Genomic DNA, 14,549 nt, shown 5'->3' on the forward strand with positions numbered 1-14,549 from the left:
TAAACGCGCACATCAACCTAGTCACATGTTCAGCGTTCATGTAAACACTACATTCAGATTCATCAATCGGAATGAATTCAGTCCGATTGAAACAGAACTTGTGCATGTAATCAAAGCCACTGTGTGCTTGTTTTTGAGCTCATACTTGACTGCAAGCCTTCAGTCCCATTGGCAGCTGTGGGAACGCTGGTGTGAACGGTGGGGTGCAGCGCTTCCCACTGTAAGTCAATATTATAACAGATGCAATAAAAGTACCATCGGACATTCTGGCCCCATCGCTCATTCACTCACTGAAACGTTACTGAGAGCAAGGAAACTCCTCTTGTTCCTAATCCAGAGTGAGGTCTGAGGTTTTCATGATTAAAGATTTCGAGAGGAACTCATTACTCAATACTCATCAGCAATGCGCCGAAGCTGAGCAAAACCCTTCGTTGCTTCCTGCCAAGTAAAGAAAAAGGCAATATCCGTGACTGGAACAATAGATGGAAGAAGTTGCTTTAGTATCTCCAATACTGGCAGAGTATCGCTGTGATCCTCTAAGACAGATTTATCTATCGTACATTAGGACATATTTGGCCACTGTGCAAAAACCATTCATGACGGCTTGTTACTTTGGTTGAGGTTTTATAAGAGGGTGAATAAGTTCAATACATGCACGTTAGTTCACATTTGCGTATTTGAATGTTGGATTAGGGTTGTAATAAAAATGTGGTCATTCATAGCCTGGAACGGAGATGCTTCAGATATAAATCAACAATTCCTCCACCATCCTTGAGATTACTGTCCCCCAGTCACAGGGACAAGCCAGTGCTAAGAGCCTGATTTTCCAACGCTATCTCACGACCAATTCGTACGAATTCGTACGAGTGATAAAAAGGTGGCTAATTCTAAACCCACGTTATGGGTAGGTTTAGGGGCGGGTCAGGGGTAGGTCATTCGTATGAATTCATACAAATTGGGTAATTCGTAAAATATGTACGATTTAGCAAAAATCTTACTAATTCGTAAGATTGAGGTCTTATGAATTCGTACGAATTAGCCACCTCGTAGAATTCGTACGAATTGCCGTGTGATCAGGCTGGATTTTCACTGAGGGAAAGCATGAATTTCCATGCTTAGCTGGTATCACCATAGCCATGCTAACCATTAAAGCCTAACCAACCAGGGGTGCGTTTCCCAAATGCATCGTTAACCAACTAGGTTACAACATAATTTAACGATTCCTGAAATCATAGTTCCAGCGAACATTCGCAAACAGAATCTCAACAGCTCTTGACCTGTGAATAGCAGCATAGTTTCTTCTTAGTAGACGTTGATTTTGAATTAACTGTTGACATGTTCAGAGTTAAAGCCCTCCTGTGGTGAAAATCCAGCTTTTAATGTAGTTTATATGTCTATGTGGTGTTTTTAATATGCTTTAAGACAAAGCATGTGTAAATTCATAAGTCGACAGCATTGCTGAGTATTTCCTCCTTAAAACTGCAGTGAACCAAAGACAGTCTCAAAAACACGCTTTGAAATCGCTGGTGTTTCTGACGTCACAAACTACCTTGTAACCAATCAGATCAACGTGTGATCGTCAACCAGTGGATCTCTGAGCTGAGTGAGTGAGTGGAGGCGGGGCTCATTTGCATATTCATAGAACCGCGAATACTAAATGAGGCAAGGGTGTCGAGTTACATTCAAGATATTTTAAGGCATCTTTCTCAAGGAAAAAACAAGATAGATGAGATTTAAGTGATAAAATTATTGACTACAGACTACATTATTGACTACTTTAAAAGAACCATTTTTTTTCTTAGTGCGAAGAACATATTAATGATCTAAAGAACCTTTTTTCCACTATAAAGAGCCTTTTGTGCAACGGAAAGGTTCCATGGATGTTAAACGTTCTTCATGAAACCCTCCCAGACTCTGTGGCCCCCAAAGATTATTTGGACAAAATCACCTGCACCATCACTATCGTTTGCTTTGATTTGATTTGATTTGATTAGCCTTTATTGTCTCCTAGCGGAGAAATTCATCTTGGGCATTCGGGACAACAGATGCAGCACAACATACATAACACATAACATGATTTACTACACATAACATGAATTACTACACATAATTATCACCTTAAAAAACCGTGAACACATCCCACCTTCCTAGCACCTTCTGCTAACGCATACTTGATACTTTGCAGATGCTACTTGGGTTTGGTTGATATTCTTACAGTTTTAAAGCTACACTGTAAGATTTTCTCCCATTTAGTGGTGAAATTGTATATGACTACCATCTGAATATTACTTTCTAGCCCCTCCCATTCCGAGGGCGTTTTAACTCCAAGAAAAGTATCCTAGACATCGTTCTGGCGTTATGCACAACCATGCTATAGTTAGCCAAGCAACTATAAAACTTCGAATTTACACAAATAGGCTGAATTACCTGTCGAGAAGAAAGCAGACGACTTCGGCGTTCCTTTTAAAATCTTTCCATCTTGGAAAAGCCACTCCAATATTGACTTTGGTCTCGTTGATTTGCCTGTCGGGTTGTCGTTTTAATTCTCTCTTTCGCTTCCTTGGCGACTCTGTTACATGTCCTCGAGAATTAATCTCCCCTTCGCATTCATCATGGGCCACTGAGTGTAAAACGCGAAAGGCGAAGCTTGAATTTCCAGGTTTGTCCCTCTTTGGCTAATGTATTTTCAAGATGGAGACACAACATGGCTGCCGCCATTCGAGAGACTCGCTCGTGTGTATTCTAAATGGCAGATTCTACGCTTACGAGAATACTTGATTAGTTGGTGGAAGTAATTACACATGAATGAGCACATATCATTTTAAGGTGTTTTTTGCTAAGAATCAACTTTAAAAAATACACAGTGTAGCTTTAAGACTCGCTTAAGAGTCCATATATGTTTTGTGGCCACTGGGAAGATTGTCTTTTATAAATGTAGAGTCTGTATTGTCTATAAATCAAGGGAAATGTGGGAATGTGTGCTCAGGATAGTCCTACTCATTCAGTCTCCATCTGGAATACTATGTTTTTTTTTTGTTTTTTTTTTAAATCTTCATCAAGGTGGAAAAGAGCTCTTATATGACTTATGGATTAGGGTCATCGGATCAGAAGCAGGACTGGCCACTCCGGTTCGAAGGAAATCTCCTTTGCAGTCCTTTTGTAATTTCTCCCTCTTCGTGATGGGAAATGGCTGCACTCGAGATGGCGAAGGACTGACAGCTTAATGACTCAAATTTATTTTCAAAGTCCAGTGGAGCACTTTCCTTCCTAGTTTAGTAGGAGAGAATGGAGACTTTTGGATTTTCCAGTCGTCATTTTTACAGGTCAGAGTTCAGGTGTAGTTCAGCGCCGGTCTAGAAGGATCTCAAATCAATGATCTACTCATCTACATCAGGCACTCTTAAACGATCACAGATTCACAGATTCGCTCTGCTGAATCCCACTGTATCAGGAGAAGGATCGCGTAAACTTTAATGTCTTCTCTCTCTCTTATTGCTAGTTGACATGTCGCATTCTCATCTTCACATTTAAAGAATAAAGATACAAACAGATGAATGTTCATAAACTGTTCACACAAATTAGGTGGATCATTCTCAAAATATGGAGATAATTGTGCCATGATATTATAGTCATAAAATGGCATAGTTCCATCATTTTATAAACAATATACAGTAAGTAATATGAAATAAATGTGTCTCTATTTGCTTTGCACTTTCTTTCTTTATAATTTTGTTTTCAAAGGTTAAGCATTAGTGCAAGGTCCAACAAAAAAAACTTATTTATTACTTATTATTATATGAGAATTTGTCAAATTGTCCTTCATGGTTAGCAATATTATCAAAATGTTAAAAATACTTAGCATCAGCTTTTATGGGAGAATAAATAAGCTTAATTCAAAAGTTTAACATTTTGTAAGTCTTAAAATCAGCATTTCGAGAATGACCCATCTCTGTGTTTACGCCTATTGTGAAGAAAGTGTGTGTTCACCACAATAAACATGTGATTTATGTGCATCGTCATGCTTATATCATACGTTTTAGGTCACATATGTCATTATTTGGTATTGAGTTGAGAAAATCGGCTGTAAAACAGTACAAAAGCAGATCTTTCAGCAAATCTCAGTGGTTTTAGCTCTTGATTCTGACTAAGAACCGTGCAGCGTCTCTTTTAGCAGCAAAGCAATACACTTTCCTCATCCATTTTGATTAAGCTGAAGACTTTAAGCTTCGTGAAAGCTTTGCCTAGCAACATAATAATAACAGCGCTGGTATCTGGCCGTAACTCGAGGCGTGCGAAACACATGGGGTCCGGTTGAGTCACGTTCTGCTCACTACAACAGGAACCCGAGCAGATGTTCTGGATCAGTGATGTCACCGCAACATGTCGTCGCAGTGCTTAACAATGTGTTCAGCGTGGGTCTCGTCATTCTGCTCTGGAAATCATAGTTTTCCCGTTGTGGCAGAGGTGATAAGAGTTCATTGAGTCGTTCAATGCATCAGCGGTAATCTGACAGCTTGTTTGAAAGGTCTTCACACAACAGCTTTCCTGCGACGTATGTTGGCAACGTTTCACCAGAGACGTGTAAAGGCATACAGCAACACATGACCAACACTACAGCAACATCTAAGTGTTTATCCTGCGTGGATGTGCGATAAGAGGAACTTGTTTACAGAGGAATCGGTGTTTGTGGGATGAATGCTGAGCTGTACTCATATGGAGTCACTTGTGGTTCAAGTTTATGACCTGACAGAGGATGAAGAGCCATAAACCAACCCTTGTAAGTTAACACGCATACAAACACTCACATCTCCTCCTGCAGAATTAAGAACTTATCCAAGGGCCTCAACTTCATTACGGGTTGTTTCATCTTGCCGTTTTGAAATATAGGTAAAAATGAGTCAAGTATTCATCATATTTACATATACCCACCCAAGTCCTACACATGTTTCTATAACTGAATACCACTCAGAAATTCGTCACATTATGGAATTAAAATGAAAGACCATGCTGGGGTGTGCTAACAGTACAATTATGTAACTTGCTGCTTAAAGTCGGTAGTTGTGTTCGTCTTTTTTTCTCTATTGTGTCGTATATCCGAGTGAAACGCTTCTGGAACAAGAACAAATGTGGGCGGGGCTTGATTGTGAATGTAGGGAATTGATTGGCTGGTTGGATGGTTGTGGTTTGCTATTGGCTGATCTCATGTGAGTGACAGGTTAAAGCCCCGCCCTCGTCATCAGAGGAGAGAAGAGATGCTGCAAGAGGAACTTATTCTGATTCAACATTACCAGGAACATGAATTTAAAAAAGTACTGCAATATTCCATGAAAACAAAATAAGGAGCGTCCATTTTGTTTCATGGTGACTTTAACTACCACAGTACAATGCATCGTAGAAGAAATTAACTAGCTGGTCGTGACTGTTTCCCAAAATTATAGAAACTTTGTGGAACATTCATCATTCAAACCACTGTTTAGGAACTGTTGTTAATAATGACGTCTTGCGGGGGTCGAGTAATAACTTCTGCTAATCAATCGGTTTGTCAGATTTCTGCTGTAAATAACAAAATAGAGGTTCTAGAGCTCATGTGCACTCTTTTCATTCTCTTGACAAGCTAAAAGACTATGAAATCTGTATAGAATGAAAGATATATATTAGCTTGATTGTTTTGCTCAAGAGGATCATGAGTTTTAGGCTGATTTAAAGCCCCCTGTAGTCAATAACTGTATTCCTTAAAACTCATCTTTGATCACCAAAATTACATATTTAAGCATTTTTTACCTTGAAATTGTTTTGTCATGCCTTAAAATATCTTGACTGTACTCGACACCCTTGCCTCATTTAGTATGCGCGGTTCTATGAATATGCAAATGAGCCCCGCCTCCACTCACTCACTCAGCTCAGAGATCCACTGGTTGACGATCACACGTTGATCTGATTGGTTACAAGGTAGTTTGTGATGTCAGAAACACCAGCGATTTCAAAGCGTGTTTTTGAGGCTGTCTTTGGTTCACTGCAGTTTTAAGGAGGAAATACTCAGCAATGCTGTCGACTTATGAGTTTACACATGGTTTGTCTTAAAGCACATTAAAAACACCACATATAAACAACATTGAAAGCTTGACTTTATCATGGACTTTGAGAACTGTTCACTGAAAGGTTATTTAGGGGGAACCAAAAATGATTCATTGCAGTAGAAAAAACGACCTTTTGGATCCTAAACAGGGTATAAAAACAGTTTGATGCTTGTTTTTACTGTTTTAAATTGCAAACTGTTTGGAGCGGCTGCAACTGGGTCCAGTATTATATACAGTTGTTTTATTTCACTGTCCTTGAAGTTCAGATGTGAAGCTCATAATTTCCCGAGGATCCGTGTCCTTATCCCACACCTACAGCACATGAGCAACACGAGGGCAGGGAGTTTAACAACACTGGACCCTCTCGAGCCTCAGTAGAAATTGAGTTATCAAAAGAGCCAAGGCTGAGGGGAGACATAATTGTTTTCTGGTCTGGAAAACAACTTCTCAAAAGCTTTCATATGTTTCCTGTCCTGTGCTTACGCAAAGCACACGGAGAGTTTCACTTCAGCGGTCCAGAGTCCTAGATGCACATATATTTATGAACTTTTATATGCGGTAAATAGTTACAGAGCCAGAATGTCTCATTCGCCATTGTTTAGCAAGTAAGCACTATAAACACAATCACATTTGTGCACTAAATAGCATATTACTACAGGATAGGGAGTTATTGCATTTAAACAGTTGCAATGAGCGAGAAGTGAATTCCATTGAAACATCTGTTTTACAGAAATACTTCGCACCTGCTTAGATCACGGTGGTCCGAAGAGGAAAAAAAATGTTTTTGTAAATGTTGGATGAACACACAAGCACTTGCATAGTGAACCACGAGTCGATCAATTAAAATCGTAGAGAAATGACAGCTTTATTAAAATGATATTCAGCTTGAATCATCATGTTTGTGGTGAGGTTAAACTTCAGCACTGACGTACAGTAGTGTGAGATCCTCCCCTATAAATCCAGTCACAGGTGTTGACATCGAGTCACATGATCAGGTAAAGCACTGACTGACCACTGATCGAATCCCGCAGGACAGATGTTGATGGCAGATGTAAACTAGGCCACATGTGTTGAGTGTTCAAAGCTGCATAAACATCATAAAAAACCCTGTTTGTAAATATCCGCTGTTACTTCTGGGATCAGAAACATCTCTGTGCCATTAGGGGAACCACATGAAACTGCACAAATAATGACTGTTTCCAAACAGGTTTCCCAAACGCTCCACGTAATGTTCAGAGCGAGGAAGTCTATAACAGGCTAACTGGAGAAAGTTATCCGTTAGCATTTCCATTCATCTCAGTGAAAGCTGTGACCCAGATGCCTCTGAATATGTGCCATGACTGACGACTTCTCAAAAGCAGGAGATAGGGAAGTAAATCCAGCTCATGCCTGGGTTGGGTTAAAGTTAACTTCGGGAGCGTTTACACGACACCACTTTTAACTAAAAATGCTTTGGCTGCATGTTCATTTACACAACGACATGTTGGGGGCCGGAAAACGCAAACTTTTGAAAGCAGGTTTCAAAGTGCAAGTTTTAGAAAACAAAAAGGAATGTGTGAATTATGTTTCTTTACAGCGAGACATCGCCATCTACTGGCCTGGCAGCAGAATACAGAGATTTGTGGATCCCTGTGAACCCGGGATAGTTTTGACAACATCGCAAAAAAAGAAAAGGAAAACCTTTTCAGTTTTTAGAAAATTATTGTTGTGTAAACGTACCCTAAAACTAAAACCATTAAAAAAAAAAAAAATTGTTACTTGAAATAAAATATGAATCTGATCATAATCTTGATGCCAACAGTTCTCATTTTCATTTTGTTTAATTTTATTTAGGCTACTAAAATAACAAAAACTGTAAAAATAATAGTAAAAAAATTTGTAAAAATGGCACAAAATAAAATTAGTACAAAACGAAAATGGAGAAAATAAAAATAAAAACTATTGAATCTCAATGATACTAAAATATCACTGCCTATACCTTTAGCAAACTTCAGGATATGACATTTACAAATAAGAGAGTTGTAGAAAGAACTATGTTTAAGAGGCTTCAACAAGTACTGAAGAGTTTAAGAATTAAATGGACTTAACTCCAAGAAAAATGGCAAAGGTTGTATTTGATGTAATAGTGGGCGTGGTCTGTGTAAAGCGGTCTTTACAGTGGGGGTGGGCGTGGTTGGTAGCTTGTTGTGGGCGTGGCTGTACGTAGTCCTAACGCAGACACATTACCAGGTGACCACGCCCCCTAAAGCAGTCTTTCTATTCATGACCAGCGTGCGAGTTGCAGATTGTTTTTGGCAGTTTTAGAGGCAGGTGTCTCTTCTCAGGATGACTTCTGTATCTGTCAGGTGTTATTTTTTTGAAATATCACGTTTTATGGGTGTAACTAATATTATGCAGCTTCAATCACTTGCCACATCTCATGAATTTAGCCGTGTTTTAATACACTTTGTTTGTACCATTCCCTCATTTTTTTTTTTTTTTTTTAATGAACAAAACTGCACAACCCCTTCCTTTTTAGCTGAGAGACATAAAAATTGGCTTAATTTATTACAACTCATCAGAGGCAGCTATGGATATTTCTACATTAAAAATTATTAATACAACAACCAAAAGACACCAGTGCATGACAGTTGCTAAAAAAAATAAAAAAATAAAATAAAAAATAAGATATGCATCGCATAAAAGTTCTCAGGGAAAGATCGCATACCTTCACTTCCAGACTGTTTGCCATTGTTCGCACCCATCCTGAAGAACACATAGTCTCTCCACACAGTGAAGCGTTAATGTTACACGGGGAAAGTCCTCGAGCTGACACGATATACATCCATACGTCAAAGTCTTCTTTAAACTGCAGCATTCAGAGAGCAGAGCAGGATCCAGATGTTCTCTGTCTGAGAGAAATGCCCATTATCGAGGAGAAGTTGATCTGGAGCGGGCGGATCCGACAGATGTGTGTGTGAGAGAAACTAAACCACACACTCACACACTCAGACTGAGACCAGAGACTGTGATGAGGGCTGGACCAGTTTTAAAGAGAGAGATCCTCAGTTTAAAACCACACAGATCTAAACTACATGTATAGTGTTTGGGGACATAATAGCTAATTAATATTATATAATATTGGCTAAATAATATTGATTGATTGATTGATTGATTGAAATCTTTATTTCGAACATGAGAGAAGAATATGTAAAATAAAATACAAAAATGTTTTAAAAAATAAAATAAAAAAAATAAAAAAAAATAACACCAGATAAGCCGTAACAAATTACTTTTTTTTTTTTTTTTTCCCTGTGTGAACATACTTCTATCTCATGTGCGAAAAGGAGTAGGAAGAAGCTAAACTTATGTACTCCTACCCCTGTAATTCTTACATTCCTTTAAATAACAATTTTTTATGTTATTATTATTTTTTTGTTATCTGCATCTATGCACATACACACTTATACACACATACATATACACATACATATACATACATGTACACATACATATACATACATACCTACATATTTACATACCTACATACATGCATCAAAGTGACCACTAACAAGTATTTAAATCATAACAAAGGATAATTATATTATATTAATATAATATAATAATATAGCCTACTATAATATAATATAGGCTAATATACTAAAAATTAGTGCTAGGCAACGATTAATCGTGATTAATCGCATCTAAAATAAAAGTTTGTGTTTACATAATATATGTGTGTGTACTGTGTATAATTATTTAACATAATACACACATATAGTATGCAAGAAATATTTGCTTGCATATACATTTATATTATATACTGTATAGATATAAGTATTTTAAATAACAAATTTTTTCTTAAATATATACATGCATGTGTGTATTTATATATACAAAAAAAAAAAAGTATACACATGCACTGTAGGCCTACTAACACATATATTATGTAAACACAAACTTTTATTTTGGATACAATTTATCATTGCCCGGCACTAAATAAAATATTAATATATTATAATATAATATAATAAAGAGTTTTGGTCTCTTAAGAAGCACTTTAAAATGTATGAGTGCCATTGCATTATTATAACCACTTTGTGGTTGTCAAATGTTAGTGGCTCGTGTTCATAGTTCCTATAGCAGTAACGTGTGATCGTGTGGGAAACTCACTTCAGGTCCTCTAAAGATCACAGCTAACAACGCAAAACTGGCTCAGAAACGTGAAGCTATTCTGAGAAAACTGTAAAGACCCAGTCGACACTGCGATGTACAGATGTGGAGCATTAATAAAATAAATATTAATATCAGTGAAGGGCATGAACCAAACCAGTCTGCATCCTTACCGTGTGTGTGTGTGTGTGTGTGTGTTGTTAGTTAGAGACTTCCTGCGCAGAATAAAGGCATTCGGGACTATTAACGGAAGCCTTTTACTCTGAACAAAACAGGAATCATAAGGGTATTTTTGTCTAGGAATTACTTCCATGAAACTCCCATAAATCAGTAAATGCCCTTGACCTTTATGTTGTAGCAACAATACAAAGTTCCTTATTGTTTGCAAGTGCCGATGGACTTTTATTGTCTTAGAAGTCAACATCTCTCTCTTTATCAGATTCATATTATGACAAAGCTGAATAGACTCATGCCAAATTCTCACAAGATCTTACTACTTTATTCCTGGACCACACATTTTTAAAAAGGTCTTTTTTAAATACCAATGGCTGTTGTTAATTATGTATTCATTTATTATCCATCTATCAAACGCAGATCTGAGCGGAGTCTGTAAAACATGTTGAGTTGCACAAATGTTATTTTTCTTGGAAGCGAGTTTGAGAAAACGTTTAGCGTCTGCTTTTGACTGGTGTGTTGGCTTGCATGACCAATCAGAGTCTGTTGGCTGTGTGTGTGTACGAGGGTCAAACGCCAAGCCGGAGAGTTTCTGTCTCTCTCTCTCTCACACACACACACTCTCTCTCTCTCTCTGGACGAGGGTCAGACGCCAACCTTTACAGCCAAATACTCTGCAGCCCAAGAACACTATCTACTTCCTGTCTCTGGGGCTCTATTGATGCAGGCTGGCACACACACACACACACACACACACACACACACACACACACACACACACGTGCAGATGTGATACCAGAACAGCAGGAAGAAAACCTTGAGCAGCTGCTCAGTATGTGGTTTTGAAAATGCTGTGAAACCTGAGACCTGAAGAGAAGCTGCAGCAATTAAAGTTACACAATGTGAGGTTTAGTTTTATGAAACATTTGTTCCTCTTGTAGGATGAGGTGCAAAACATTGCAGTCAACAAAAACACACACTTTTGAGGAGGCGTTGTGACCGGGACACCGAAAATCAAAAATGGTCGGTCAAAAATGACCGTTCTTTTTTTTTTTTTTTTATTAATTAAATGAATGGACTATATTTTAGTTTGATAATGTTTTTTATTTCATATTTTTTATTTTTAGGGAATTTTATGGTTCTAAATTATATTTACACTGTAATTATAATCCATTATACCTCCGTGTGATAAAGGAGATAAAGACAAGACTGCCTTCCAGGACTCCCCAGTTTATACCACCGGCCTCTTCGGTGAAGGGCTTCGCTGAGCACAGAAGTCTTTGCAGGCCATGCGACACTTTCTGCCCAAACGCTCCAGTTCTGTCCCTGAGCCTCGGAAGCCTTCCTAGACCAAGGATAGAAAGGAAGAGGAGGGGGTTAAGTCTCGCTGCGGCCGGACCAGCCCTAAAAAGAGCTTGCGTGCTTCTTCCAGACCCCTTTTCAGTTCAGGCGGCTGGAAATGTTCTAATTGCAGCCAAAGGACCCGTTCACACACCCTTGCAAACAAACGCTATTTCAACAGCGACAAAAATAAAGCACAAATATTCTCAGAAAAAGAGCACTTTTCCTCTTCGAAACACCTGGATGGCCGGGTCCCCGACACACGGCGGCCCGCCCCCAGACTTTATTCAGCACCTAGTCACTCGGGCCAAGGCCTGGGAAGCCATCCCCGATGTGTCAATATGGGTACACTGTAAAAAATTTAACCGTGATTTTTACGGTAAAAAAGCGGCAGCTGTGGTTGCCAGTACTTTACCGTCAAAAATACGGTAGCAACGTTATTGGTTTTACAGACTTAACTTAAAATTTACAGTAATAAAACGTAATTCATTATCTGATATAATGTGAATTTAACGTCCTATTGAAGTATTAATATCTGTTTTGTACCATTGTAATACACTGATAACCAACAATCACAGCAGTGGTGAGTCACATGATCAATCAAAGCTCATCACAAGCAGCTCTTCCACAAGAAATGTAATACTAATATTATAGAAGCTGCACAGTGTCATTCACACAAACACTAAACACCATCACGGTAACACACATGAAATTTTAAAAATGCAATAAACATTAATTTAACAACATTAAATGTAACATAAAACCCTAATGTACATAACTGATTAGAACAAACTAAGAAAACTATGAAGAAACATAGTTATTTTAACAAAAATAGATCAAATGTGAAGTGTCACGCAGGGAATTGTGGGAATGTCAATTTACGGTTTTTCACTGTAAATTATACGAGTTGTTTTTTTCACTTTCAAAAACTGTAAATTTAACGGTATTGTACAGTAAAATTACATTAAATGTACCATTAGATCTATCACAGTTATTTACCGTATATAGTACGGAAACTTTCTGTTAACCAAGTAACAGTTTTTCACTGTTCTTTTACCGTTAAAATCACGATAATTTTTTACAGTGACTGAACACAATAAAACAAGGCTGCTCGCTCCAATTCGCTCACAGAACTCCACTTTCATGCCGTGGTCAACACATCGGTAAGGAGCAACATGGCTCACGTCCTCCGCAACGAAGTGTTAAACCTGCAAGCAAAGGGCTGTCCAGACAGTTCCCCCTTCACAGAGCGAGTCAGGCTTTTACAGCCGTTACTTCCTCATGCCGAAAAGGATGGCGGCCTCAGGCCTTATTCTAGATCTCAGACACCTGAACAAGGCCCTCATGAGACGGCCATTCAGGATGTTAACGACCAAACAAATCCTCTCGCAGAATCGCCTAGGGGATTGTTTTTTGTCAGTGGATCTGAAAGATGCTTACTTCACATCCAAATAGCCCCCCATCACAGGCCATTCTTGAGATTCACCTTCGAGGGGCAGGCTTATCAGTAAACAGTCCAGCCATTCGGTCTGTCACTGGCACCTCGTACGTTTACGATATGCATGGATGCAGCTCTCTCCCCCCTGAGACAGCGGGGAATGCACATTCTGAACTACTCTGCCCAGTCAGAGGCCGAGTTACAGACTCACAAGTCCTGGCTCCTCAGCCATCTAGAATGCCTTGGGCTCAGGATAAACTTCTCCTTGAGTGTACTGTCCCCCAGCCAAAGTATAACCTTCCTGGGAACAGTTATCAACTCTGTTCAGATGAGAGCTTGGCTCACGCCAACCCGCGCTCTCTCCATTCAACAGCTAGTGGCTTCGTTCAAAGCGGGCTCTTACCTGCCCCTCAGAACGTTTCAAAGAACATTTGATAAAAAGGACGTCCCTGGCCTCTTGGAAAGACACCATCTGGTACCAGTCAGGTGTAATCATGGGTCAAGTCTCGAGGAGGAAGGTGGTCACGACGGATGCCTCCAACAGGCACACAGGAACGACCTGGTCGGACGCCTCCTCAAGGGGGCCAGGAGGCTGAACCCGCCTCGTCCTCCTCTCTATACCCTCATGGGACCTATCCACGGTCCTCAGGGGACTCCCTTAGGGGACCCCGCTTCAGTCGGCTGACTTAAAGCCACTTTCGCTCAAGACCGCACTCCTGCTAGCCCTAGCATCGGTCAAGCGAGTGGGCGATGCCCCATAGGGGTCAGGGCTCATTCCACAATGGGCATGGCCTCTTCATGGGCATGGTCCAATGGTGTACCAATTGAAGACATTTGTGCGGCGGCCATTTTGGTGGGTTTCGCCATGCGCGAGGTGGGAAGCGCCCTGATAGGTTCACGCATCCTCGCCGCTTCACCATAGGTTCGTGCAGTTCCCACAGCCCAGCCAAACAGCACTACAAGTGAACCAATACAATAGCAATACATGTGAACCAATACAAACGCAATACAAGTGAACCGTTACTCTTAGGGAACCGAGGTTACGCAAGTAACCGAGTACGTTTTTAAGTACTGTATTAGCCTACTGCTCATCTGTGCCCAGATATATTAACATGGTACAATACAGTAATACAGCTGTCAAACTAGATCAAAGTAATAAGTGTTACTGTATGCAATGCTATTAAGAACACTAAACAAATGTGACCACTTACAGTAGTATATAGGAGTTTGTCAAGCAGACGGTCTCAGACATGCATCACTTGCTACTGTTTCATGTTAATAAATAAAAATTAGCCACTACACATTTTGTTCCCAACTGTCCTTGAATTTTAATCTCACCACAGATGTAACATGTGGAGCAGGATGCT

The 14,549-nt window shown here is 39.5% G+C and overlaps 1 protein-coding gene across 2 annotated transcripts in view; it reads right to left on the reverse strand.

The window, feature by feature from the left end:
- The window catches only part of LOC307153605 (F-box/LRR-repeat protein 7), a 57,697-nt gene extending 48,626 nt beyond the window's left edge, over positions 1 to 9,071 (reverse strand). The window contains exon 1 of one of the 2 annotated variants that reach the window (XM_079863174.1): positions 8,785 to 9,071. In XM_079863174.1, the coding sequence (XP_079719300.1) occupies positions 8,785 to 8,821 (37 nt within the window). In that variant the 5' untranslated portion in view covers positions 8,822 to 9,071. The remainder of the gene's footprint in view (positions 1 to 8,784) is intronic. The other variant, XM_079863175.1, reaches the window with a different exon arrangement.
- Between the last annotated feature and the right edge of the window lie 5,478 nt (positions 9,072 to 14,549).

This window comes from Squalius cephalus, assembly GCF_949319135.1.
Source record: "Squalius cephalus genome assembly, chromosome: 25".
Taxonomy (NCBI): Eukaryota; Metazoa; Chordata; class Actinopteri; order Cypriniformes; family Leuciscidae; genus Squalius; species Squalius cephalus.